Source organism: Pan paniscus, chromosome 4 (assembly GCF_029289425.2).
Source record: "Pan paniscus chromosome 4, NHGRI_mPanPan1-v2.0_pri, whole genome shotgun sequence".
Classification (NCBI taxonomy): Eukaryota; Metazoa; Chordata; class Mammalia; order Primates; family Hominidae; genus Pan; species Pan paniscus.
In genome coordinates this window covers 1,533,364-1,559,424 of record NC_073253.2, presented here as the reverse complement: position 1 = coordinate 1,559,424, position 26,061 = coordinate 1,533,364, and the positions used below count along the sequence as shown (strand labels likewise).

The window sequence follows — 26,061 nt, the reverse complement described above, 5'->3', positions numbered from 1 at the left end:
CCCCTCCGGGCCCTCCCAGCCCCTCCCCTTCCTTTCCGCGGCCCCGCCCTCTCCTCGCGGCGCGAGTTTCAGGCAGCGCTGCGTCCTGCTGCGCACGTGGGAAGCCCTGGCCCCGGCCACCCCCGCGATGCCGCGCGCTCCCCGCTGCCGAGCCGTGCGCTCCCTGCTGCGCAGCCACTACCGCGAGGTGCTGCCGCTGGCCACGTTCGTGCGGCGCCTGGGGCCCCAGGGCTGGCGGCTGGTGCAGCGCGGGGACCCGGCGGCTTTCCGCGCGCTGGTGGCCCAGTGCCTGGTGTGCGTGCCCTGGGACGCACGGCCGCCCCCCGCCGCCCCCTCCTTCCGCCAGGTGGGCCTCCCCGGGGTCGGCGTCCGGCTGGGGTTGAGGGCGGCCGGGGGGAACCAGCTACATGCGGAGAGCAGCGCAGGCGACTCAGGGCGCTTCCCCCGCAGGTGTCCTGCCTGAAGGAGCTGGTGGCCCGAGTGCTGCAGAGGCTGTGCGAGCGCGGCGCCAAGAACGTGCTGGCCTTCGGCTTCGCGCTGCTGGACGGGGCCCGCGGGGGCCCCCCCGAGGCCTTCACCACCAGCGTGCGCAGCTACCTGCCCAACACGGTGACCGACGCACTGCGGGGGAGCGGGGCGTGGGGGCTGCTGCTGCGCCGCGTGGGCGACGACGTGCTGGTTCACCTGCTGGCACGCTGCGCGCTCTTTGTGCTGGTGGCTCCCAGCTGCGCCTACCAGGTGTGCGGGCCGCCGCTGTACCAGCTCGGTGCTGCCACTCAGGCCCGGCCCCCGCCACACGCTAGTGGACCCCGAAGGCGTCTAGGATGCGAACGGGCCTGGAACCATAGCGTCAGGGAGGCCGGGGTCCCCCTGGGCCTGCCAGCCCCGGGTGCGAGGAGGCGCGGGGGCAGTGCCAACCGAAGTCTGCCGTTGCCCAAGAGGCCCAGGCGTGGCGCTGCCCCTGAGCCGGAGCGGACGCCCGTTGGGCAGGGGTCCTGGGCCCACCCGGGCAGGACGCGTGGACCGAGTGACCGTGGTTTCTGTGTGGTGTCACCTGCCAGACCCGCCGAAGAAGCCACCTCTTTGGAGGGTGCGCTCTCTGGCACGCGCCACTCCCACCCATCCGTGGGCCGCCAGCACCACGCGGGCCCCCCATCCACATCGCGGCCACCACGTCCCTGGGACACGCCTTGTCCCCCGGTGTACGCCGAGACCAAGCACTTCCTCTACTCCTCAGGCGACAAGGAGCAGCTGCGGCCCTCCTTCCTACTCAGCTCTCTGAGGCCCAGCCTGACTGGCGCTCGGAGGCTCGTGGAGACCATCTTTCTGGGTTCCAGGCCCTGGATGCCAGGGACTCCCCGCAGGTTGCCCCGCCTGCCCCAGCGCTACTGGCAAATGCGGCCCCTGTTTCTGGAGCTGCTTGGGAACCACGCGCAGTGCCCCTACGGGGTGCTCCTCAAGACGCACTGCCCGCTGCGAGCTGCGGTCACCCCAGCAGCCGGTGTCTGTGCCCGGGAGAAGCCCCAGGGCTCTGTGGCGGCCCCCGAGGAGGAGGACACAGACCCCCGTCGCCTGGTGCAGCTGCTCCGTCAGCACAGCAGCCCCTGGCAGGTGTACGGCTTCGTGCGGGCCTGCCTGCGCCGGCTGGTGCCCCCAGGCCTCTGGGGCTCCAGGCACAACGAACGCCGCTTCCTCAGGAACACCAAGAAGTTCATCTCCCTGGGGAAGCATGCCAAGCTCTCGCTGCAGGAGCTGACGTGGAAGATGAGCGTGCGGGACTGCGCTTGGCTGCGCAGGAGCCCAGGTGAGGAGGTGGTGGCCGTCGAGGGCCCAGGCCCCAGAGCTGAATGCAGTAGGGGCTCAGAAAAGGGGGCAGGCAGAGCCCTGGTCCTCCGGTCTCCATCGTCACGTGGGCACACGTGGCTTTTCGCTCAGGACGTCGAGTGGACACGGTGATCTCTGCCTCTGCTCTCCCTCCTGTCCAGTTTGCATAAACTTACGAGGTTCACCTTCACGTTTTGATGGACACGCAGTTTCCAGGCGCCGAGGCCAGAGCAGTGAACAGAGGAGGCTGGGCGCGGCAGTGGAGCCGGGTTGCCGGCAATGGGGAGAAGTGTCTGGAAGCACAGACGCTCTGGCGAGGGTGCCTGCAGGTTACCTATAATCCTCTTCGCAATTTCAAGGGTGGGAATGAGAGGTGGGGACGAGAACCCCGTCTTCCTGGGGGTGGGAGGTAAGGGTTTTGCAGGTGCACGTGGTCAGCCAATATGCAGGTTTGTGTTTAAGATTTAATTGTGTGTTGACGGCCAGGTGCGGTGGCTCACGCCTGTAATCCCAGCACTTTGGGAAGCTGAGGCAGGTGGATCACCTGAGGTCAGGAGTTTGAGACCAGCCTGACCAACATGGTGAAACCCTATCTGTACTAAAAATACAAAAATTAGCTGGGCATGGTGGTGTGTGCCTGTAATCCCAGCTACTTGGGAGGCTGAGGCAGGAGAATCACTTGAACCCAGGAGGCGGAGGTTACAGTGAGCTGAGATTGTGCCATTGCACTCCAGCCTGGGCGACAAGAGTGAAACTCTGTCTTTAAAAAAAAAAAAGTGTTCGTTGACTGTGCCAGGACAGGGTAGAGGGAGGGAGATAAGACTGTCCTCCAGCACAGATCAGGGTCCCATCTTTAGGTATGAAGAGGGCCACATGGGAGCAGAGGACAGCAGATGGCTCTACCCGCTGAGGAAGGGACAGTGTTTGTGGGTGTTCAGGGGATGGTGCTGCTGGGCCCTGCCGTGTCCCCACCCTGGTTTTCTGGATTTGATGATGAGGCACCTCCGCTCCAGCCCCCTTTTGGCTCCCAGTGCTCCCAGGCCCTACAGTGGCAGCTAGAAGTCCCGATTTCACCCCCTCCCCACAAACTCCCAAGACATGTAAGACTTCCGGCCATGCAGACAAGGAGGGTGACCTTCTTGGGGCTCTTTTTTTTCTTTTTTTCTTTTTATGGTGGCAAAAGTCATATAACATGAGATTGGCACTCCTAACACGGTTTTCTGTGTACAGTGCAGAATTGCTAACTCGGCGGTGTTTACAGCAGGTTGCTTGAAATGCTGCGTCTTGCGTGACTGGAAGTCCCTACCCATCGAACGGCAGCTGCCTCACACCTGCTGCGGCTCAGGTGGACCACGCCGAGGCAGATAAGCGTCATGCAACCCAGTTTTGCTTTTTGTGCTCCAGCTTTCTTCGTTGAGGAGAGTTTGAGTTCTCTGATCAGGACTCTGCCTGTCATTGCTGTTCTCTGATTTCAGATGAGGTCACAATCTGCCCCTGGCTTGTGCAGGGAGTGAGGCGTGGTCCCCGGGTGTCCCTGTCACGTGCAGGGTGAGTGAGGCGTTGCCCCCAGGTGTCCCTGTCACGTGTACGGTGAGTGAGGCCCGGTCCCCGGGTGTCCCTGTCCCGTGCAGGGTGAGTGAGGCGCTGTCCCCAGGTGTCCCTGTCCCGTGCAGGGTGAGTGAGGCGCTGTCCCCGGGTGTCCCTGTCCCGTGCAGGGTGAGTGAGGCGCCGTCCCCGGGTGTCCCTGTCCCGTGCAGGGTGAGTGAGGCGCCGTCCCCGGGTGTCCCTGTCCCGTGCAGGGTGAGTGAGGCGCCGTCCCCGGGTGTCCCTGTCACGTGCAGAGTGAGTGAGGCGTTGCCCCCGGGTGTCCCTGTCACGTGCAGGGTGAGTGAGGCGTTGCCCCCGGGTGTCCCTGTCACGTGTAGGGTGATTGAGGCGCGGCCCCCGGGTGTCCCTGTTACATGCAGGGTGAGTGAGGGGTGATCCCTGGGTGTCCCTGTCACGTGTAGGGTGATTGAGGCGTGGCCCCCGGGTGTCCGTGTCATGTGCAGGGTGAGTGAGGCGTGGTCCCCAGGTGTCCCTGTCACCTGTAGGGTGATTGAGGCGCGGCCCCCGAGTGTCCCTGTCCCGTGCAGGGTGAGTGAGGCACTGTCCCCGGGTGTCCCTGTCTCGTGCAGGGTGACTGAGGCGCTGTCCCCGGGTGTCTCTGTCACGTGTAGGGTGAGTGAGGCGCCGTCCCCGGGTGTCCCTGTCCCGTGCAGGGTGAGTGAGGCGCCGTCCCCGGGTATACCTGTCCCGTGCAGGGTGATTGAGGCGTTGCCCCCAGGTGTCCCTGTCACGTGTAGGGTGATTGAGGCGCGGCCCCCGAGTGTCCCTGTCCCGTGCAGGGTGAGTGAGGCACTGTCCCCGTGTGTCCCTGTCCCGTGCAGGGTGACTGAGGCGCTGTCCCCTGGTGTCTCTGTCACGTGTAGGGTGAGTGAGGCGCCGTCCCCGGGTGTCCCTGTCCCATGCAGGGTGAGTGAGGCGCTGTCCCCGGGTGTCTCTGTCCCGTGCAGGGTGAGTGAGGCGCCGTCCCCGGGTGTCCCTGTCCCGTGCAGGGTGATTGAGGCGCGGCCCCCGGGTGTCCCTGTCACGTGCAGGGTGAGTGATGCGCGGCCCCCGGGTGTCTCTGTCACGTGCAGGGTGAGTGAGGTGCGGCCCCCGGGTGTCCCTGTCCCGTGCAGGGTGAGTGAGGAGCTGTCCCCGGGTGTCCCTGTCCCGTGCAGGGTGAGTGAGGCGCTGTCCCCGGGTGTCCCTGTCCCGTGCAGGGTGAGTGAGGCGCTGTCCCCGAGTGTCCCTGTCCCGTGCAGGGTGAGTGAGGTGCTGTCCCCGGGTGTCCCTGTCCCGTGTAGGGTGAGTGAGGCGCGGTCCCCGGGTGTCCCTGTCACGTGCAGGGTGAGTGAGGCGCGGCCCCCGGGTGTCCCTGTCACGTGCAGCGTGAGTGAGGCACCGGCCCCCGGGTGTCCCTGTCACGTGCAGCGTGAGTGAGGCACCGTCCCCCGGGTGTCCCTGTCACGTGTAGGGTGAGTGAGGCACCATCCCCGGGTGTCCCTGTCCCGTGCAGGGTGAGTGAGGCGCCGTCCCCGGGTGTCCCTGTCCCGTGCAGGGTGAGTGAGGCGCCGTCCCCGGGTGTCCCTGTCCCGTGCAGGGTGAGTGAGGCGCCGTCCCCGGGTGTCCCTGTCCCGTGCAGGGTGATTGAGGCGCGGCCCCCGGGTGTCCCTGTCACGTGTAGGGTGAGTGAGGCGCGGCCCCCGGGTGTCCCTGTCACGTGCAGGGTGAGTGAGGTGCGGCCCCCGGGTGTCTCTGTCCCATGCAGGGTGAGTGATGCGCGGCCCCCGGGTGTCTCTGTCACGTGCAGGGTGAGTGAGGTGCGGCCCCCGGGTGTCTCTGTCATGTGCAGGGTGAGTGAGGCGCGGCCCCCGGGTGTCCCTGTCACGTGCAGCGTGAGTGAGGCGCCGTCCCCAGGTGTCCCTGTCACATGTAGGGTGAGTGAGGCACCGTCCCCGGGTGTCCCTGTCCCGTGCAGGGTGAGTGAGGCGCCGTCCCCGGGTGTCCCTGTCCCGTGCAGGGTGAGTGAGGCGCCGTCCCCGGGTGTCCCTGTCCCGTGCAGGGTGAGTGAGGCGCCGTCCCCGGGTGTCCCTGTCCCGTGCAGGGTGAGTGAGGCGCCGTCCCCGGGTGTCCCTGTCCCGTGCAGGGTGAGTGAGGTGCCGTCCCCGGGTGTCCCTGTCCCGTGCAGGGTGAGTGAGGCGCCGTCCCCGGGTGTCCCTGTCCCGTGCAGGGTGAGTGAGGCGCCGTCCCCGGGTGTCCCTGTCCCGTGCAGGGTGAGTGAGGCGCCGTCCCCGGGTGTCCCTGTCCCGTGCAGGGTGAGTGAGGCGCCGTCCCCGGGTGTCCCTGTCACGTGCAGAGTGAGTGAGGCGTTGCCCCCGGTTGTCCCTGTCACGTGCAGGGTGAGTGAGGTGTTGCCCCCGGGTGTCCCTGTCACGTGTAGGGTGATTGAGACGCGGCCCCCGGGTGTCCCTGTCACGTGCAGGGTGAGTGAGGGGTGATCCCTGGGTGTCCCTGTCACGTGTAGGGTGATTGAGGCGTTGCCCCCGGGTGTCCCTGTCATGTGCAGGGCGAGTGAGGCGTGGTCCCCAGGTGTCCCTGTCACGTGTAGGGTGATTGAGGCGCGGCCCCCGAGTGTCCCTGTCACGTGCAGGGTGAGTGAGGCGCTGTCCCCGGGTGTCTCTGTCACATGTGGGGTGAGTGAGGTGTGGCCCCCAGGTGTCCCTGTCACATGCAGGGTGAGTGAGGCGCCGTCCCCGGGTGTCCCTGTCCCGTGCAGGGTGAGTGAGGCGCCATCCCCGGGTGTCCCTGTCACGTGCAGGGTGAGTGAGGCGCTGTCCCCGGGTGTCTCTGTCACGTGTAGGGTGAGTGAGGTGTGGCCCCCGGGTGTCCCTGTCACGTGCAGGGTGAGTGAGGCGCCGTCCCCGGGTGTCCCTGTCACGTGTAGGGTGAATGAGGCGCCGTCCCCGGGTGTCCCTCTCAGGTGTAGGGTGAGTGAGGCGCCGTCCCCGGGTGTCCTTCTCAGGTGTAGGGTGAGTGAGGCACTGTCCCCGGGTGTCCCTGTCACGTGTAGGGTGAGTGAGGCGCGGCCCCCGGGTGTCCCTCCCAGGTGTAGGGTGAGTGAGGCGCTGTCCGCTGGTGTCCCTGTCAGGTGCAGGGTGAGTGAGGCGCTGTCCCCGGGTGTCCCTGTCTCGTGTAGGGTGAGTGAGGCTCTGTCCCCAGGTGTCCTTGGCTTTTGCTCACTTGAGCTTGCTCCTGAATGTTTGCTCTTTCTATAGCCACAGCTGCGCCGGTTGCCCATTGCCTGGGTAGATGGTGCAGGCGCAGTGCTGGTCCCCAAGCCTATCTTTTCTTATGCTCGGCTCTTCTTGGTCACCTCTCCGTTCCATTTTGCTACGGGGACACGGGACTGCAGGCTCTCGCCTCCCGCATGCCAGGCACTGCAGCCACAGCTTCAGGTCCGCTTGCCTCTGTTGGGCCTGGCTTGCTCACCACATGCCCGCCACATACATGCATGCTGCCAATACTCCTCTCCCAGCTTGTCTCATGCCGAGGCTGGACTCTGGGCTGCCTGTGTCTGCTGCCACGTGTTGCTGGAGACATCCCAGAAAGGGTTCTCTGTGGCCTGAAGGAAAGCAAGTCACCCCACCCCCCTCACTTGTCCTGTTTTCTCCCAAGCTGCCCCTCTGCTTGGCCCCCTTGGGTGGGTGGCAACGCTTGTCACCTGCCGCTCATTGCTTAGGCTGGGCACCTGCCGCTCATTGCTTAGGCTGGGCTCTGCCTCCAGTCGCCCCCTCACATGGATTGACATCCAGCCACAGGTTGGAGTGTCTCTGTCTGTCTCCTGCTCTGAGACCCACGTGGAGGGCCGGTGTCTCCGCCGGCCTTCGTCAGACTTCCCTCTTGGGTCTTAGTTTTGAATTTCACCGATTTACCTCTGACGTTTCTATCTCTCCATTGTATGCTTTCTCTTGGTTTATTCTTTCATTCCTTTTCCAGCTTCTTAGTTTAGCCATGCCTTTCCCTCTAAGTGCTGCCTTACCTGCACCCTGTGTTTTGATGTGAAGTAATCTCAACATCAGCCACTTTCAAGTGTTCTTAAACTACTTCAAAGTGTTAATACTTCTAAGTATTCTTATTCTGTGATTTTTTTCTTTATGCACGCTGTGTTTTGACATGAAATCATTTTGATATCAGTCACTTTTAAGTATTCTTTAGCTTATTCTGTGATTTCTTTGAGCAGTGAGTTATTTGAACATTGTTTACGTTCAAGATATGTAGAGTATCAAGATACGTAGAGTATTTTAAGTTATCATTTTATTATTGATTTCTAACTCAGTTGTGTAGTGGTCTGTATAATACCGATTATTTGAAGTTTGTGGAGCCTTGCTTTGTGATCTAGTGTGTGCATGGTTTCCAGAACTGTCCATTGTAAATTTGACATCCTGTCAATAGTGGGCATGCATGTTCACTATATCCAGCTTATTAAGGTCCAGTGCAAAGCTTCTGTCTCCTTCTAGATGCGTGAAATTCCAAGGAGGCCATAGTCCCTCACCTGGGAGATGGGTCTGTTCCTTTCTTCTCGTTTGGTAGCATTTATGTGAGGCAGTATTAGGTGCATGCACGTGGTAGAATTTTTATCTTCCTGATGAGTGAATCTTTTGTAGACTTCTATGTCTCTAGTAATCTAGTAATTCTTTTTTTAAATTGCTCTTAGTACTGCCACACTGGGCTTCTTTTGATTAGTATTTTCCTGCTGTGTCTGTTTTCTGCCTTTAATTTATATATATATATATATATATATATATATATTTTTTTTTTTTTTTTTTTTTTTTTTTTTTTGAGACAGAGTCTTGGTCTGTCGCCCAGGGTGAGTGCAGTGGTGTGATCACAGGTCAGTTTACCTTTACCTTCTGGCCTGAGTCGTCCTCCCACCTCAGCCTCCTGAGTAGCTGGAACTGCAGACACGCACCGCTACACCTGGCTAATTTTTAAATTTTTTCTGGAGACAGGGTCTTGCTGTGTTGCCCAGGCTGGTCTCAAACTCTTGGACTCAAGGGATCCATCAACCTCGGCTTCCCAAAGTGCTGAATTACAGGCATGAGCCACCGCGCCTGGCCTAATTTTCAACCCTTTTATATTCTTATAGTGTGAATATGTCCTATTAACAGCATGTAGGTGAAGTTCCAATCCAGTCTGACAGTCGTTGTTTAACTGGGTAACCTGATTTATTTTCGTTTTTTTGTCACTAGAGACCCGTCTGGTGCACTCTGATTCTCCACTTGCCTGTTGCGTGTCCTCGTTCCCTTGTTTCTCACCACCTCTTGGGTTGCCGTGTGCGTTTCCTGCCGAGTGTGTGTTGATCCTGTCGTTGCCTCCTGGTCACTGGGCATTTGCTTTTATTTCTCTTTGCTTAGTGTTACCCCCTGATCTTTTTGTTGTCGTTGTTTGCTTTTGTTTATTGAGACAGTCTCACTCTGTCACCCAGGCTGGAGTGTAATGGCACAATCTCGGCTCACTGCAACCTCTGTCTCCTCGGTTCAAGCAGTTCTCATTCCTCAACCTCATGAGTAGCTGGGATTACAGGCGCCCACCACCACGCCTGGCTAATTTTTGTATTTTTAGTAGAGATAGGGTTTCACCATGTTGGCCAGGCTGGTCTCAAACTCCTGACCTCAAGTGATCTGCCCGCCTTGGCCTCCCACAGTGCTGGGATTACAGGTGCAAGCCACCGCGCCCGGCATACCTTGATCTTTTAAAATGAAGTCTGAAACATTGCTACCCTTGTCCTGAGCAATAAGACCCTTAGTGTATTTTAGCTCTGGCCACCCCCCCAGCCTGTGTGCTGTTTTCCCTGCTGACTTAGTTCTGTCTCAGGCATCTTGACACCCCCACAAGCTAAGCATTGTTAATATTGCTTTCCGTGTTGAGTGTTTCTTTAGCTTTGCCCCCGCCCTGCTTTTCCTCCTTTGTTCCCCGTCTGTCTTCTGTCTCAGGCCCGCCGTCTGGGGTCCCCTTCCTTGTCCTTTGCGTGGTTCTTCTGTCTTGTTATTGCTGGTAAACCCCAGCTTTACCTGTGCTGGCCTCCATGGCATCTAGCGACGTCCGGGGACCTCTGCTTATGATGCACAGATGAAGATGTGGAGACTCACGAGGAGGGCGGTCATCTTGGCCCGTGAGTGTCTGGAGCACCACGTGGCCAGCGTTCCTTAGCCAGTGAGTGACAGCAACGTCTGCTCGGCCTGGGTTCAGCCTGGAAAACCCCAGGCATGTCGGGGTCTGGTGGCTCCGTGGTGTCGAGTTTGAAATCGCGCAAACCTGCGGTGTGGCGCCAGCTCTGACGGTGCTGCCTGGCGGGGGAGTGTCTGCTTCCTCCCTTCTGCTTGGGAACCAGGACAAAGGATGAGGCTCCGAGCCGTTGTCGCCCAACAGGAGCATGACGTGAGCCATGTGGATAATTTTAAAATTTCTAGGCTGGGCGCGGTGGCTCACGCCTGTAATCCCAGCACTTTGGGAGGCCGAGGCGGGTGGATCATGAGGTCAGGAGGTCGAGACCATCCTGGCCAACATGATGAAACCCTATCTGTACTAAAAACACAAAAATTAGCTGGGCGTGGTGGCGGGTGCCTGTAATCCCAGCTACTCGGGAGGCTGAGGCAGGAGAATCGCTTGAACCAGGGAGTTGGAAGTTGCAGTGAGCCGACATTGCGCCACTGCACTCCAGCCTGGCAACACAGCGAGACTGTGTCTCAAAAAAAAAAAAAAAATTCTAGTGGCCACATTAAAAAAGTAAAAAAAGGTGAAATTAATGTAATAATAGATTTTACTGAAGCCCAGCATGTCCACACCTCATCATTTTAGGGTGTCATTGGTGGGAGCGTCACTCACAGGACATTTGACGTTTTTTGAGCTTTGTCTGCGGGATCCCGTGTGTAGGTCCCGTGTGTGGCCATCTCGGCCTGGACCTGCTGGGCTTCCCGTGGCCATGGCTGTTGTACCGGATGGTGCAGGTCCGGGTTGAGGTCACCAGGCCCTGCAGTTAGCTGGATGTGCGGTGTCCGGATGGTGCAGGTCCGGGTTGAGGTCACCAGGCCCTGCGGTTAGCTGGATGTGCGGTGTCCGGATGGTGCAGGTCTGGGGTGAGGTCGCCAGGCCCTGTGGTGAGCTGGATGTGCTGTATCCGGATGGTGCAGGTCCAGGGTGAGGTTGCCAGGCCCTGCGGTGGGCTGGATGTGCTGTATCCGGATGGTGCAGGTCCGGGGTGAGGTCGCCAGGCCCTGTGGTGAGCTGGATGTGCGGTGTCCGGATGCTGCAGGTCCGGGGTGAGTTCGCCAGGCCCTCGGTGAGCTGGATGTGCGGTGTCCCCGTGTCCAGATGGTGCAGGTCCAGGGTGAGGTCGCCAGGCCCTTGGTGAGCTGGATGTGCAGTGTCCGGATGGTGCACGTCTTGGATGAGGTCACCAGGCCCTCGGTGAGCTGGACGTATGGAGTCTGGATGGTGCAGGTCCAGGGTGAGGTCGCCAGGCCCTGCGGTGAGCTGGATGTGCGGTGTCCGGATGGTGCAGGTCCGGGGTGAGGTCGCTAGACCCTGTGGTGAGCTGGATGTGCAGTGTCTGGATGGTGCAGGTCTGGAGTGAGGTCGCCAGGCCCTCGGTGAGCTGGACATATGGAGTCTGGATGGTGCAGGTCCGGGGTGAGGTTGCCAGGCCCTGTGGTGAGCTGGATGTGTGTTGTCCGGATGCTGCAGGTCCGGGGTGAGTTCGCCAGGCCCTCGGTGAGCTGGATGTGCGGTGTCCCCATGTCCAGATGGTGCAGGTCCAGGGTGAGGTCGCCAGGCCCTTGGTGGGCTGGATGTGCCGTGTCCGGATGGTGCAGGTCTGGGGTGAGGTCGCCAGGCCCTGCTGTGAGCTGGATGTGCAGTGTCAGGATGGTGCAGGTCCGGGGTGAGGTAGCCAAGGCCTTCAGTGAGCTGGATATGAGGTGTCTGGATGGTGCAGGTCCGGGGTGAGGTAGCCAAGGCCTTCGGTGAGCTGGATATGAGGTGTCCGGATGGTGCAGGTCCGGGATGAGGTCGCCAGGCCCTGCGGTTAGCTGGATGTGCGGTGTCCGGATGGTGCAGGTCCGGGGTGAGGTCACCAGGCCCTGCGGTTAGCTGGATGTGCGGTGTCCGTCCGGATGGTGCAGGTCCGGGGTGAGGTCACCAGGCCCTGCTGTGAGCTGGATGTGCTGTATCCGGATGGTGCAGGTCCGGCGTGAGGTCGCCAGGCCCTGCGGCGAGCTGGATGTGCTGTATCCGGATGGTGCAGGTCCGGCGTGAGGTCGCCAGGCCCTGCGGTGGGCTGGATGTGCGTTGTCTGGATGGTGCAGGTCCGGGGTGAGGTCGCCAGGCCCTGCGGTGAGCTGGATGTGTGGCGTCTGGATGCTGCAGGTCTGGGGTGAGTTCGCCAGGCCCTCGGTGAGCTGGATATGCGGTGTCCCCGTGACCTGAATGGTGCAGGTCCAGGGTGAGGTCGCCAGGCCCTTGGTGGGCTGGATGTGCCGTGTCCGGATGGTGCAGGTCTGGGGTGAGGTCGCCAGGCCCTTGGTGAGCTGGATGTGCGGTGTCTGCATGGTGCAGGTCTGGGGTGAGGTCGCCAGGCCCTTGGTGAGCTGGATGTGCAGTGTCCGGATGGTGCAGGTCTGGGGTGAGGTCACCAGGCCCTGCTGTGAGCTGGATGTGCTGTATCCGGATGGTGCAGGTCCGGGGTGAGGTCCCCAGTCCCTGTGGCGAGCTGGATGTGCTGTATCCGGATGGTGCAGGTCCAGGGTGAGGTTGCCAGGCCCTGCGGTGGGCTGGATGTGCGTTGTCCGGATGGTGCAGGTCCGGGGTGAGGTCGCCAGGCCCTGCGGTGAGCTGGATGTGTGGCGTCTGGATGCTGCAGGTCCGGGGTGAGTTCGCCAGGCCCTCGGTGAGCTGGATATGCGGTGTCCCCGTGTCCGAATGGTGCAGGTCCAGGGTGAGGTCGCCAGGCCCTTGGTGGGCTGGATGTGCCGTGTCCGGATGGTACAGGCCTGGGGTAAGGTCGCCAGGCCCTTGGTGAGCTGGATGTGCAGTGTCCGGATGGTGCAGGTCCGGCGTGAGGTCGCCAGGCCTTGCGGTTAGCTGGATGTGCGGTGTCCGGATGGTGCAGGTCCGGCGTGAGGTCGCCAGGCCCTGCGGTTAGCTGGATGTGCGGTGTCCGGATGGTGCAGGTCCGGGGTGAGGTCCCCAGGCCCTCGGTGATCTGGATGTGGTGTGTCCTTCTCGTTTCAGGGGTTGGCTCTGTTCCGGCCGCAGAGCACCGTCTGCGTGAGGAGATCCTGGCCAAGTTCTTGCACTGGCTGATGAGTGTGTACGTTGTCGAGCTGCTCAGGTCTTTCTTTTATGTCACGGAGACCACGTTTCAGAAGAACAGGCTCTTTTTCTACCGGAAGAGTGTCTGGAGCAAGTTGCAAAGCATTGGAATCAGGTACTGTATCCCCACACCAGGCCTCTGCTTCTCGAAGTCCTGGAACACCAGCCCGGCCTCAGCGTGTGCCTGTCTCCACTTGCCGGTGCTTCCCTGGCTGTGCAGCTCTGGGCTGGGAGCCAGGGGCGCCGTCACAGGCCTGGTCCAAGTGGATTCTGTGCAAGGCTCTGACTGCCTGGAGCTCACGTTCTCTTACTTGTAAAATCAGGAGTTTGTGCCAAGTGGTCTCTAGGGTTTGTAAAGCAGAAGGGATTTATATTAGATGGAAACACTACCACTAGCCTCCTTGCCTCTCCCTGGGATGTGGGTCTGATTCTCTCTCTCCTTTTTTTTTTTTTTTTTTTTTTTTTGAGATGGAGTCTCACTCTGTTGCCCAGGCTGGAGTGCGGTGGCGTAATCTTTGCTCACTGCAACCTCCACCTCCTGGGTTTAAGCGATTCTCCAGCCTCAGCCTCCTAAGTAGCTGGGATTACAGGCACCTGCCACCACACCTGGCTAATTTTTGTACTTTTAGGAGAGACGGGGTTTCACCATGTTGGCCAGGCTGGTCTCGAACTCCTGACCTCAGGTGATCCACCCACCTTGGCCTCCCAAAGTGCTGGGTTTACAGGCTAAGCCACTGTGCCCAGCCCCCGATTCTCTTTTAATTCATGCTGTTCTGTATGAATCTTCAGTCTATTGGATTTAGGTCATGAGAGGATAAAATCCCACCCACTTGGCGACTCACTGCAGGGAGCACCTGTGCAGGGAGCACCTGGGGATAGGAGAGTTCCACCATGAGCTAACTTCTAGGTGGCTGCATTTGAATGGCTGTGAGATTTTGTCTGCAATGTTCGGCTGATGAGAGTGTGAGATTGTGGCAGATTCAAGCTGGATTTGCATCAGTGAGGGACTGGAGTGCTGGTCTGGGAGATGCCAGCCTGGCTGAGCCCAGGCCGTGGTATTAGCTTCTCCGTGTCCCGCCCAGGCTGACTGTGGAGGGCTTTAGTCAGAAGATCAGGGCTTCCCCAGCTCCTCTGCACACTCGAGTCCCTGGGGTGCCTTGTGACACCCCATGCCCCAAATCAGGATGTCTGCAGAGGGAGCTGGCAGCAGACCTCGTCAGAGGTAACGCAGCCTCTGGGCTGGGGACCCCGACGTGGTGCTGGGGCCATTTCCTTGCATCTGTGGGAGGGTCAGGGCTTTCCCTGCGGAAACAAGTTAATACACAATGCACCTTACTTAGACTTCACACATATTTAATGGTGTGCGACCCAACATGGTCATTTGACCAGTATTTTGGAAATAATTTAATTGGGGTGACCGGAAGGAGCAGACAGACGTGGTGGTCCCCAAGATGCTCCTTGTCACTACTGGGACTGTTGTTCTGCCTGGGGGGCCTTGGAGGCCCCTTCTCCCTGGACAGGGTACTGTGCCTTTTCTACTCGGCTGGGCCTGCAGCCTGTGGTCAGGGCACCAGCCGCGGAGCACCCGCGGCCCCAGTGTCCACGGAGTGCCAGGCCGTCAGCCACAGATGCCCAGGTCCAGGTGTGGCCGCTCCAGCCCCCCGTGCCCCCATGGGTGGTTTTGGGGGAAAAGGCCAAAGGGCAGAGGTGTCAGGAGACTGGTGGGCTCACGAGAGCTGATTCTGCTCCTTGGCTGAGCTGCCCTGAGCAGCCTCTCCCGCCCTCTCCATCTGAAGGGATGCGGCTCTTTCTACCTCGGGGTCCTGCCTGGGGCCAGCCTTGGGCTACCCCAGTGGCTGTACCAGAGGGACAGGCATCCTGTGTGGAGGGGGCATGGGTTCATGTGGCCCCAGATGCAGCCTTGCACCCCATCCTGGGTGGCGGCCACCAGACAGGCAATCTGGGGGGTTGATCATGGGACCAGGCTCCCTGGTGCTGACGGTGGGACAGTCACCCTGGGGGTTGACCACCGGACTGGGCGTCCCCAGGGTTGACTATAGGACCAGGTGTCCAGGTGCCCTGCAAGTAGAGGGGCCCTCAGAGGCGTCTGGCTGGCATGGGTGGACGTGACCCCGGGCATGGCCTTCAGCGTGTGCTGCCGTGGGTGCCCTGAGCCCTCACTGAGTCGGTGGGGGCTTGTGCCTTCCCGTGAGCTTCCCCCTAGTCTGTTGCCTGGCTGAGCAAGCCTCCTGAGGGGCTCTCTATTGCAGACAGCACTTGAAGAGGGTGCAGCTGCGGGAGCTGTCGGAAGCAGAGGTCAGGCAGCATCAGGAAGCCAGGCCCGCCCTGCTGACGTCCAGACTCCGCTTCATCCCCAAGCCTGACGGGCTGCGGCCGATTGTGAACATGGACTACGTCGTGGGAGCCAGAACGTTCCGCAGAGAAAAGAGGGTGGCTGTGCTTTGGTTTAGTTTCCTTTTTAAACAGAAGTGCGTTTGAGCCCCACATTTGGTATCAGCTTAGATGAAGGGCCCGGAGGAGGGGCCACGGGACACAGCCAGGGCCACGGCACGGCTCCAACCCATTTGTGTGCACGGTGAGGTGGCCGAGGTGCCGGTGCCTCCAGAAAAGCAGCGTGGGGGTGTAGGGGGAGGTCCTGGGGCAGGGACAGGCTCTGAGGACCACAAGAAGCAGCCGGGCCGGGGCCTGGATGCAGCACAGCCCGAGGTCCCGGATCCGTGTCCTGCTGTGGTGCGCAGGCTCCGTGCGCTTCCGCGTACCGGGCCCGGGGACCAGGCCTCGGCTCGGGCACCGTGTGCTTTTGCGTACAGGGTCCGGGGACCAGGCCTCGGCTTGGGCTCCGTGCGCTTCCGCTTACCGGGCCCGGGGACCAGGCCTCGGCTCGGGCACCGTGTGCTTTTGCGTACGGGGCCCGGGGACCAGGCCTCGGCTCAGGCACCGTGCGCTTCCGTGTATGGGGCCCGGGGACCAGGCCACGGCTGCCAGGAGCCCACCGGGCTCTGAGGATCCTGGACCTTGCCCCACGGCTCCTGCACCCCACCCCTGTGGCTGCGGTGGCTGCGGTGACCCCGTCATCTGAGGGGAGTGTGGGGTGAGGTGGACAGAGGTATGGCATGAGGATCCCGTGTGCAACACACATGCAGCCAGGAGCACGTTTCAAACAGGGTCTGAGGAAGCTGGGAGGGGTTCTAGGTCCCGGGTCTGGGTGGCTGGGGACACTGGGGTGGGGCTGCTTCTCCCCTGGGTCCCTATGGTGGGGCGGGGCACTTGGCCGGGTCCACTTTCCTGACTGTCTCCCATGCTGTCCCCGCCAGGCCGAGCGTCTCACCTCGAGGGTGAAGGCACTGTTCAGCGTGCTCAACTACGAGCGGGCGCGGCGCCCCGGCCTCCTGGGCGCCTCTGTGCTGGGCCTGGACGATATCCACAGGGCCTGGCGCACCTTCGTGCTGCGTGTGCGGGCCCAGGACCCGCCGCCTGAGCTGTACTTTGTCAAGGTGGGTGCCGGGGACCCCCGTGAGCAGCCCTGCTGGACCTTGGGAGTGGCTGCCTGATTGGCACCTCATGTTGGGTGGAGGAGATACTCCTGGGTGGGCCGCAGGGAGTGCAGGTGACCCTGTCACTGTTGGGGACACACCTGGCACCTAGGGTGGAGGCCTTCAGCCTTTCCTGCAGCACATGGGGCCGACTGTGCACCCTGACTGCCCGGGCTCCTATTCCCAAGGAGGGTCCCACTGGATTCCAGTTCCCGTCAGAGAAGGAACCGCACCGGCTCAGCCACCAGGCCCCGGTGCCTCACACCCCAGTCCTGAGCCAGGGGCCTCCTGTCCTGAGGCTCAGAGAGGACACAGCCCGCCCTGCCCTTGGGGTCTGGAGGGGTGGGGGTCAGAGAGAGAGCGGGGGACGCCGCCAGGCCAGGCCCTGAGGGCAGAGGTGATGTCTGAGTTTCTGCGTGGCCACTGTCAGTCTCCTCGCCTCCACTCACGCAGGTGGATGTGACGGGCGCATACGACACCATCCCCCAGGACAGGCTCACGGAGGTCATCGCCAGCATCATCAAACCCCAGAACACGTACTGCGTGCGTCGGTATGCTGTGGTCCAGAAGGCCGCCCATGGGCACGTCCGCAAGGCCTTCAAGAGCCACGTAAGGTTCACGTGTGATAGTCGTGTCCAGGATGTGTGTCTCTGGGATATGAATGTGTCTAGAATGCAGTCGTGTCTGTGATGTGTTTCTGTGGTGGAGGTACTTCCATGATTTACACATCTGTGATATGCGTGTGTGGCACGTGTGTGTCATGGTGCATGTATCTGTGGCGTGCATATTTGTGGTGTGTGTGTGTGTGTGGCATGTGTGTGTCCATGGTGTGTCTCTGGTGTGTGTGCCTGTGGTGTGCATGTGTGTGTGTCTGTGACACGTGCGTGTTCGTGCTGCATGCTGCATGTCTGTGATGTGCCTATTTGTGGTGTGTGTGTGTGCATGTATCCGTGACATATGCGTGTCTATGGCATGGGTGTGTGTGGCCCCTTGGCCTTACCCCTTCCTCCTCCAGGCATGGTCTGCACCATTGTCCTCACGCTCTCAGGTGCTGGTTTGGGGAGCTCCACATTCAGGGTCCTCACTTCTAGCATGGGTGCCCCTGTCCTGTCACAGGGCTGGGCCTTGGAGACTGCAAGCCAGGTTTGAGAGGAGAGTAGGGATGCTGGTGGTACCTTCCTGGACCTCTGGCACCCCCAGGACCCCAGTCTGGCCTATGCTGGCTCCATGAGATATAGGAAGGCTGATTCAGGCCTCGCTCCCCGGGACACACTCCTCCCAGAGCGGCCGGGGGCCTTGGGGCTTGGCAGCGGTGAAAGGGGCCCTGGGCTTGGGTTCCCACCCAGTGGTCATGAGCACGCTGGAGGGGTAAGCCCTCAAAGTCATGCCAGGCCGGGGTGCAGAGGTGAAGAAGTATCCCTGGAGCTTCGGTCTGGGGAGAGGCACATGTGGAAACCCACAAGGACCTCTTTCTCTGACTTCTTGAGCTATCGCAGCTACTTGCAAATCTCAGCAGAATTTTACCCTCGTGGAAAGCTGATGGCCACCACCTGTGCCCAGGTGTAGAAAGTCACTAGAGCCCAGGAGACCCCCCCCGTCCCCACCGCCCACCAGCGCCCAGGTGTAGAAAGTCACCAGAGCCCAGGAGACCCCCCGTCCCCACCACCCACCTGTGCCCGGGTGTAGAAAGTCACCAGAGCCCGGGAGACCCCCCTCCCTGCCGCCCATCTGCGCCCGGGTGTAGAAAGTCACCAGAGCCCAGGAGACCCCCCTGTCCCCGGCTTCCACCTGCGCCCGGGTGTAGAAAGTCACCAGAGCCCAGGAGACCCCCCTCCCTGCCGCCCATCTGCGCCCAGGTGTAGAAAGTCACCAGAGCCCAGGAGACCCCCCCCCCATCCCCGCTGCAGCGGAAGCTACCGCCCCCGCCGTGACCCTCGTTCCGACCTCGACCTCCATGGTCTCCCTCTCCCGGTCTCCATGTGAGTGAGATCAGGCAGGAGGTGGGTTTTGGGGTTCGAGCCTCAGCTATGCTGAACGCCTCAGCTGTGCGTTCTGTCCATGAATGGCATCCGTTGTGGAACTCGCCACGTGGATGTATCCTTCCTGCTGCTGTGGAGGCTCCTGGGTGCGGACTGCACCGCTGCACCTGCTGTGAGCCTGCTGGGTTCTGGGAGTGTCCCAGGGGTCAGAGGCCCTCGCCTCTGGGTGAATTCCAGGGGTGGGGTTACTGGGTCACAGACGTGCTTTAGGGATGTTGTGGGAGTTTCCAGGGGGGTGACAGTGACACCCCGGCTGGCTGCTTGTGAGGGCGATGCCTCCGGTGGCCGCTGGCCTGAAGGTGTCGAAGCCGCCTCGTGGGATTGTGCAGGGGCCTCTCTTGATGCCCACGTGCCCACAGTGTTCCCGTGCTGGCCGCCCCGGGGCTCTTGCGGGAGGTGGCTGTCCGTCCTGCCCTGCTCTGTATGGGGCGCCTGCCTGCCATCATCGGCTTGCAGGAGCTCTTTGTGTGTTCTGCTGCAAGTGTGGCATCACATGCGTGCACTGTGAATCTCTGTGCCGTGTGTGTCTTGCTTTTGTGCTCTCAAGTCAAGCCTTTTGAGGATTGGAAGACTGTACTTCTATTGCAGTCCACTAACACAGTCCACTAACGCAGTCCACTTTATCAGCTGTTTGTGGCTAAAGCTGTTTGTGTTCTCTGCAGGAACTCTGTTTACCTTGAGGTCGTGGTGACGTTGCTTCTGCGCCTCCTTTTAGAACAGTCTTTACTGTGTCAGCTTGCAAACCTGGGTGGGGATTGGTGGAATTGGTTTTCATGTGTGGTGTAGGTGGAGATTTGTGAATTGGTTTTCATCCGTGGGGTAGGTGGGGATCTGTGGGATTGGTTTTCATGTGTGGGGTAGGTGGGGGTCTGTGGAGTTGGTTTTCATGTGTGGGGTAGGTGGGGGTCTGTGGAGTTGGTTTTCATCCGTGGGGTAGGTGGGGATCTGTGGAGTTGGTTTTCATGTGTGGGGTAGGTAGGGATCTGTGAACTGGTTTTCTTGTGTGGGGTAGGTGGGGATCTGTGGAGTTGGTTTTCATGTGTGGGGTAGGTGGGGGTCTGTGGAGTTGGTTTTCATGTGTGGGGTAGGTGGAGATCTGTGGAGTTGGTTTTCATCCGTGGGGTAGGTGGAGATCTGTGGGATTGGTTTTCATGTGTGGGGTAGGTGGAGATCTGTGGGATTGGTTTTCATGTGTGGGGTAGGTGGGGATCTGTGAACTGGTTTTCATGTGTGGGGTAGGTGGGGATCTGTGAACTGGTTTTCATGTGTGGGGTAGGTGGGGGTCTGTGGAGTTGGTTTTCATGTGTGGGGTAGGTGGGGGTCTGTGAACTGGTTTTCATGTGTGGGGTAGGTGGGGGTCTGTGGAGTTGGTTTTCATGTGTGGGGTAGGTGGGGGTCTGTGGAGTTGGTTTTCATGTGTGGGGTAGGTGGGGATCTGTGAACTGGTTTTCATGTGTGGGGTAGGTGGGGGTCTGTGGAGTTGGTTTTCATGTGTGGGGTAGGTGGGGGTCTGTGGAGTTGGTTTTCATGTGTGGGGTAGGTGGGGATCTGTGAACTGGTTTTCATGTGTGGGGTAGGTGGGGATCTGTGGAGTTGGTTTTCATGTGTGGGGTAGGTGGGGATCTGTGGAGTTGGTTTTCATGTGTGGGGTAGGTGGAGATCTGTGGGATTGGTTTTCATGTGTGGGGGTAGGTGGGGATCTGTGGGATTGGTTTTCATGTGTGGGGGTAGGTGGGGATCTGTGGAGTTGGTTTTCATGTGTGGGGTAGGTGGGGATCTGTGGAGTTGGTTTTCATGTGTGGGGGTAGGTGGGGATCTGTGGAGTTGGTTTTCATGTGTGGGGTAGGTGGGGATCTGTGGAGTTGGTTTTCATGTGTGGGGGTAGGTGGGGATCCGTGGGATTGGTTTTTATGCGTGGGGTAACACAGAGTTCAAGGCGAGCTTTCTTGCTGTAGTGGGTCTGCAGGTGCTCCAACAGCTTTATTGAGGAGACCACATCTTCCTTTGAACTATGGTCGGGTTTATAGTAAGTCAGGGATGTGGAGGCCTCCCCCGGGCTCCCCGTTCTGTTTCTTCCACTCCGGGGTCGTGCGGTGCCTGCTGTGGTGTGTGGCTGGCGGGCAGGGCTTCCAGGCCTCCTTGTGTTCATTGGCCTGGATGTGGCCCTGGCTGCGCTCCGTCCTTGGAATTCCCCTGCGAGTTGGAGGCTTTCTTTCTTTCTTTTTTTCTTCCTTTCTTTTTTTTTTTTTTTGATAACAGAGTCTCGCTCTTTTTTGCCCAGGCTGGAGTGGTTTGGCGTGATCTTGACTCACTGCAACCTGCGCTTCCTGAGTTCAAGCAATTCTCTTGCCTCAGCCTCCCAAGTAGCTGGAATTATAGGCGCCCACCACCATGCTGACTAATTTTTGTAATTTTAGTAGAGACGAGGTTTCTCCATGTTGGCCAGGCTGGTCTCGAACTCCTGACCTCAGGTGATCCTCCCACCTCGGCCTCCCAAAGTGCTGGGATGACAGGTGTGAACCGCCGCACCCGGCCGAGACTCGCTTCCTGCAGCTTCCGTGAGATCTGCAGCGATAGCTGCCTGCAGCCTTGGTGCTGACAACCTCCGTTTTCCTTCTCCAGGTCTCGCTAGGGGTCTTTCCATTTCATGACTCTCTTCACAGAAGAGTTTCACGTCTGCTGATTTCCCGGCTGTTTCCTGCATAATTGGTGTCTGCTGTTTATCGATGGCCTCCTTCCATTTCCTTTAGGCTTTGTTTATTGTTCTTTTTCCGGCTCCTTGAAGGAAAAGTTTCGATTATGGATGTTTGAACTTTCTTTTCTAAACAAGCATCTGAAGTTGCCGTTTTCCCTCTAAAGCAGGGATCCCGAGGCCCCTGGCTATGGAGTGGCACCGGTCTGGGGCCTGTTAGGAACCAGGCGCACAGTGGGAGGCTAGGTGGGGTGTGGTGAGCCCGCGTTCCCGCCTGAGCCCCACCCCCTCTCAGATCAGCAGTGGCATGCGGTGCTCAGAGGCGCACACACCCTACTGAGAACTGTGCGTGAGAGGGGTCTAGATTCTGTGCTCCTTATGGGAATCTAATGCCTGATGATCTGAGGTGGAACTGTTTCCTCCCAAAACCATCCCCTTCCCCACTGCTGTCCTGTGGAAAAATCGTCTTCCACGAAACCAGTCCCTGGTACCACAATGGCTGGGGACCCTGTGCTAAAGACCTGCTTCAGCAGCCTCTCGTCAGTGTTGATATATTGGCTTTTCTGTGTTGAGTCCAGAATAATTATGGATTTCTGTGATGCTTTCCGCCGACCTCAGACCCATGGGCTATTTGTGGGCGTGTTGCCTGCTCCTGGGTTGGGAAGGGTGCAGGCCCCATGTACCTTCCTGTTACTGCCTTCCAGGTTGGTTCTCAGGATTGAATCGTACTCGATGTGGTTTTAGCCCACGGCCCTGCCGCCAGCTCCTGGGGGCTGGGGAACATGCTGAAGCACAGAGTCACCGTGCGCCTCTTTTGATGCCTCACAAGCTCGAGGCCTCCTGTGTCCGTGTTAGCGTGTGTCATGTGCCTGCTCACATCCTGTCTTGGGGACGCAGGGGCTTAGCGGGTCCCGTAGTAAATGACAAGCGTCCTGGGGGAGTCTGCAGAATAGGAGGTGGGGCTGCCGGTCTCTCTCCCGCGTCTTCAGACTCTTCTCCTGCCTGTGCTGTGGCTGCACCTGCATCCCTGCAATCCCTCCAGCACTGGGCTGGAGAGGCCCGGGAGCTCGAGTGCCACTTGTGCCACGTGACTGTGGATGGCAGTCGGTCATGGGGGTCTGATGTGTGGTGACTGTGGATGGTGATCAGTCATGGGGGTCTGATGTGTGGTGACTGTGGATGGCGGTTGTGGGGGTCTGATGTGACTGTGGATGGCGGTCGTGGGGTCTGATGTGTGGTGACTGGATGGCGGTTGTGGGGGTCTGATGTGACTGTGGATGGCGGTCGTGGGGTCTGATGTGTGGTGACTGTGGATGGCGGTCGGTCATGGGGGTCTGATGTGTGGTGACTGTGGATGGCAGTCGGTCACGGGGGTCTGATGTGGTGAGTGTGGATGGCGGTCGTGGGGTCTGATGTGTGGTGACTGTGGATGGCAGTCGGTCACGGGGGTCTGATGTGTGGTGACTGTGGATGGCAGTCGGTCACGGGGGTCTGATGTGTGGTGACTGTGGATGGCAGTCGGTCACGGGGGTCTGATGTGTGGTGACTGTGGATGGCAGTCGGTCACGGGGGTCTGATGTGTGGTGACTGTGGATGGTGATCGGTCACGGGGGTCTGATGTGTGGTGACTGTGGATGGCGGTCGTGGGGGTCTGATGTGTGGTGATTGTGGATGGCGGTCGGTTGTGGGGGTCTGATGTGTGGTGACTGTGGATGGCGGTCAGTCGTGGGGGTCTGGTGTGTGGTGACTGTGGATGGCGGTTGGTCACGGGGGTCTGATGTGTGGTGACTGTGGATGGCGGTTGTGGGGGTCTGATGTGTGGTGACTGTGGATGGTGATCGGTCATGGGGGTCTGGTGTGTGGTGACTGTGGATGGCAGTTGTGGGGGTCTGATGTGTGGTGACTGTGGATGGCGGTTGGTCACGGGGGTCTGATGTGTGGTGACTGTGGATGGCGGTCGTGGGGGTCTGATGTGTGGTGACTGTGGATGGCGGTCGTGGGGGTCTGATGTGTGGTGACTGTGGATGGCAGTCGGTCACAGGGGTCTGATGTGTGGTGACTGTGGATGGTGATCTGTCATGGGGGTCTGATGTGTGGTGACTGTGGATGGCGGTTGGTCACGGGGGTCTGATGTGTGGTGACTGTGGATGGTGATCGGTCACGGGTCTGATGTGTGGTGACTGTGGATGGCAGTTGTGGGGGTCTGATGTGTGGTGACTGTGGATGGTGATCGGTCACGGGTCTGATGTGTGGTGACTGTGGATGGCGGTCGTGGGGTCTGATGTGTGGTGACTGTGGATGGCGGTCGGTCATGGGGGTCTGATGTGTGGTGACTGTGGATGGCGGTCGGTCACGGGGGTCTGATGTGTGGTGACTGTGGATGGCAGTCGGTCACGGGGGTCTGATGTGTGGTGACTGTGGATGGCGGTTGGTTACAGGGGTCTGATGTGTGGTGACTGTGGATGGCGGTCGTGGGGTCTGATGTGTGGTGACTGGATGGCGGTTGTGGGGGTCTGATGTGACTGTGGATGGCGGTCGTGGGGTCTGATGTGTGGTGACTGTGGATGGCGGTCGGTCATGGGGGTCTGATGTGTGGTGACTGTGGATGGCAGTCGGTCACGGGGGTCTGATGTGTGGTGACTGTGGATGGCAGTCGGTCACGGGGGTCTGATGTGGTGAGTGTGGATGGCGGTCGTGGGGTCTGATGTGTGGTGACTGTGGATGGCAGTCGGTCACGGGGGTCTGATGTGTGGTGACTGTGGATGGCAGTCGGTCACGGGGGTCTGATGTGTGGTGACTGTGGATGGCAGTCGGTCACGGGGGTCTGATGTGTGGTGACTGTGGATGGCAGTCGGTCACGGGGGTCTGATGTGTGGTGACTGTGGATGGCAGTCGGTCACGGGAGTCTGATGTGGTGAGTGTGGATGGCGGTCGTGGGGTCTGATGTGTGGTGACTGTGGATGGCAGTTGGTCACGGGGGTCTGATGTGTGGTGACTGTGGATGGCAGTCGGTCACGGGGGTCTGATGTGTGGTGACTGTGGATGGCAGTCGGTCACGGGGGTCTGATGTGTGGTGACTGTGGATGGCAGTCGGTCACGGGGGTCTGATGTGTGGTGACTGTGGATGGCAGTCGGTCACGGGGGTCTGATGTGGTGAGTGTGGATGGCGGTCGTGGGGTCTGATGTGTGGTGACTGTGGATGGCAGTCATGGGGGTCTGATGTGTGGTGACTGTGGATGGCGGTTGGTCGTGGGGGTCTGATGTGTGGTGACTGTGGATGGTGATCGGTCACAGGGGTCTGGTGTGTGGTGACTGTGGATGGCGGTCATGGGGGTCTGATGTGTGGTGACTGTGGATGGCGGTTGGTCCTGGGGGTCTGATGTGTGGTGACTGTGGATGGTGATCGGTCACAGGGGTCTGGTGTGTGGTGACTGTGGATGGCAGTCATGGGGGTCTGATGTGTGGTGACTGTGGATGGCAGTCGGTCACGGGGGTCTGATGTGTGGTGACTGTGGATGGCGGTTGGTCACAGGGGTCTGATGTGTGGTGACTGTGGATGGCGGTCGTGGGGTCTGATGTGTGGTGACTGGATGGCGGTTGTGGGGGTCTGATGTGACTGTGGATGGCGGTCGTGGGGTCTGATGTGTGGTGACTGTGGATGGCGGTCGGTCACGGGGGTCTGATGTGTGGTGACTGTGGATGGCAGTCGGTCACGGGGGTCTGATGTGGTGAGTGTGGATGGCGGTCGTGGGGTCTGATGTGTGGTGACTGTGGATGGCAGTTGGTCACGGGGGTCTGATGTGTGGTGACTGTGGATGGCAGTCGGTCACGGGGGTCTGATGTGTGGTGACTGTGGATGGCAGTCGGTCACGGGGGTCTGATGTGGTGAGTGTGGATGGCGGTCGTGGGGTCTGATGTGTGGTGACTGGATGGCAGTCGGTCACGGGGGTCTGATGTGGTGAGTGTGGATGGCGGTCGTGGGGTCTGATGTGTGGTGACTGGATGGCAGTCATGGGGGTCTGATGTGTGGTGACTGTGGATGGCGGTTGGTCGTGGGGGTCTGATGTGTGGTGACTGTGGATGGCGGTTGGTCGTGGGGGTCTGATGTGTGGTGACTGTGGATGGCGGTCGTGGGGTCTGATGTGTGGTGACTGTGGATGGCGGTCGTGGGGTCTGATGTGTGGTGACTGTGGATGGCGGTCATGGGGTCTGATGTGTGGTGACTGTGGATGGCGGTCATGGGGTCTGATGTGTGGTGACTGTGGATGGTGATCGGTCACAGGGGTCTGGTGTGTGGTGACTGTGGATGGCGGTCATGGGGGTCTGATGTGGTGACTGTGGATGGCGGTCGTGGGGTCTGATGTGTGGTGACTGTGGATGGTGATCGGTCACAGGGGTCTGATGTGTGGTAGCTGCAGGTGGAGTCCCAGGTGTGTCTGTAGCTACTTTGCGTCCCCGGCCCCCCGGCCCCCGTTTCCCAAACAGAAGCTCCCCAGGCGCTCTCTGGGCTTCATCCCGCCATCGGGCTTGGCCACAGGTCCACACGTCCTGATCGGAAGAAACAAGTGCCCAGCTCTGGCCGGGGCGGGCCACATTTGTGGCTCATGCCCTCTCCTCTGCCGGCAGGTCTCTACCTTGACAGACCTCCAGCCGTACATGCGACAGTTCGTGGCTCACCTGCAGGAGACCAGCCCACTGAGGGATGCCGTCGTCATCGAGCAGGTCTGGGCACTGCCCTGCAGGGTTGGGCACGGACTCCCAGCAGTGGGTCCTCCCCTGGGCAATCACCGGGCTCATGACCGGACAGACTGTTGGCCCTGGGGGGCGGTGGGGGGAATGAGCTGTGGTGGGGGCATGATGAGCTGTGTGCCTTGGCGAAATCTGAGCTGGGCCATGCCAGGCTGTGACAGCTGCTGCATTCAGGCACCTGCTCACGTTTGACTGCGCGGCCTCTCTCCAGTCCGCAGTGCCTTTGTTCATGATTTGCTAAATGTCT

The 26,061-nt window shown here is 60.1% G+C and overlaps 1 protein-coding gene across 2 annotated transcripts in view; it reads left to right on the top strand.

Moving 5' to 3' along the window:
* Positions 1-48: 48 nt before the first annotated feature.
* The window catches only part of TERT (telomerase reverse transcriptase), a 44,500-nt gene continuing 18,487 nt past the window's right edge, over positions 49-26,061 (top strand). Inside the window, exons 1-7 of one of the 2 annotated variants that reach the window (XM_063604364.1) lie at positions 49-346; positions 451-1,804; positions 12,700-12,895; positions 15,051-15,231; positions 16,116-16,295; positions 16,788-16,943; positions 25,692-25,787. In XM_063604364.1, the coding sequence (XP_063460434.1) occupies positions 128-346; positions 451-1,804; positions 12,700-12,895; positions 15,051-15,231; positions 16,116-16,295; positions 16,788-16,943; positions 25,692-25,787 (2,382 nt within the window). In that variant the 5' untranslated portion in view covers positions 49-127. The remainder of the gene's footprint in view (positions 347-450; positions 1,805-12,699; positions 12,896-15,050; positions 15,232-16,115; positions 16,296-16,787; positions 16,944-25,691; positions 25,788-26,061) is intronic. The other variant, XM_063604365.1, reaches the window with a different exon arrangement.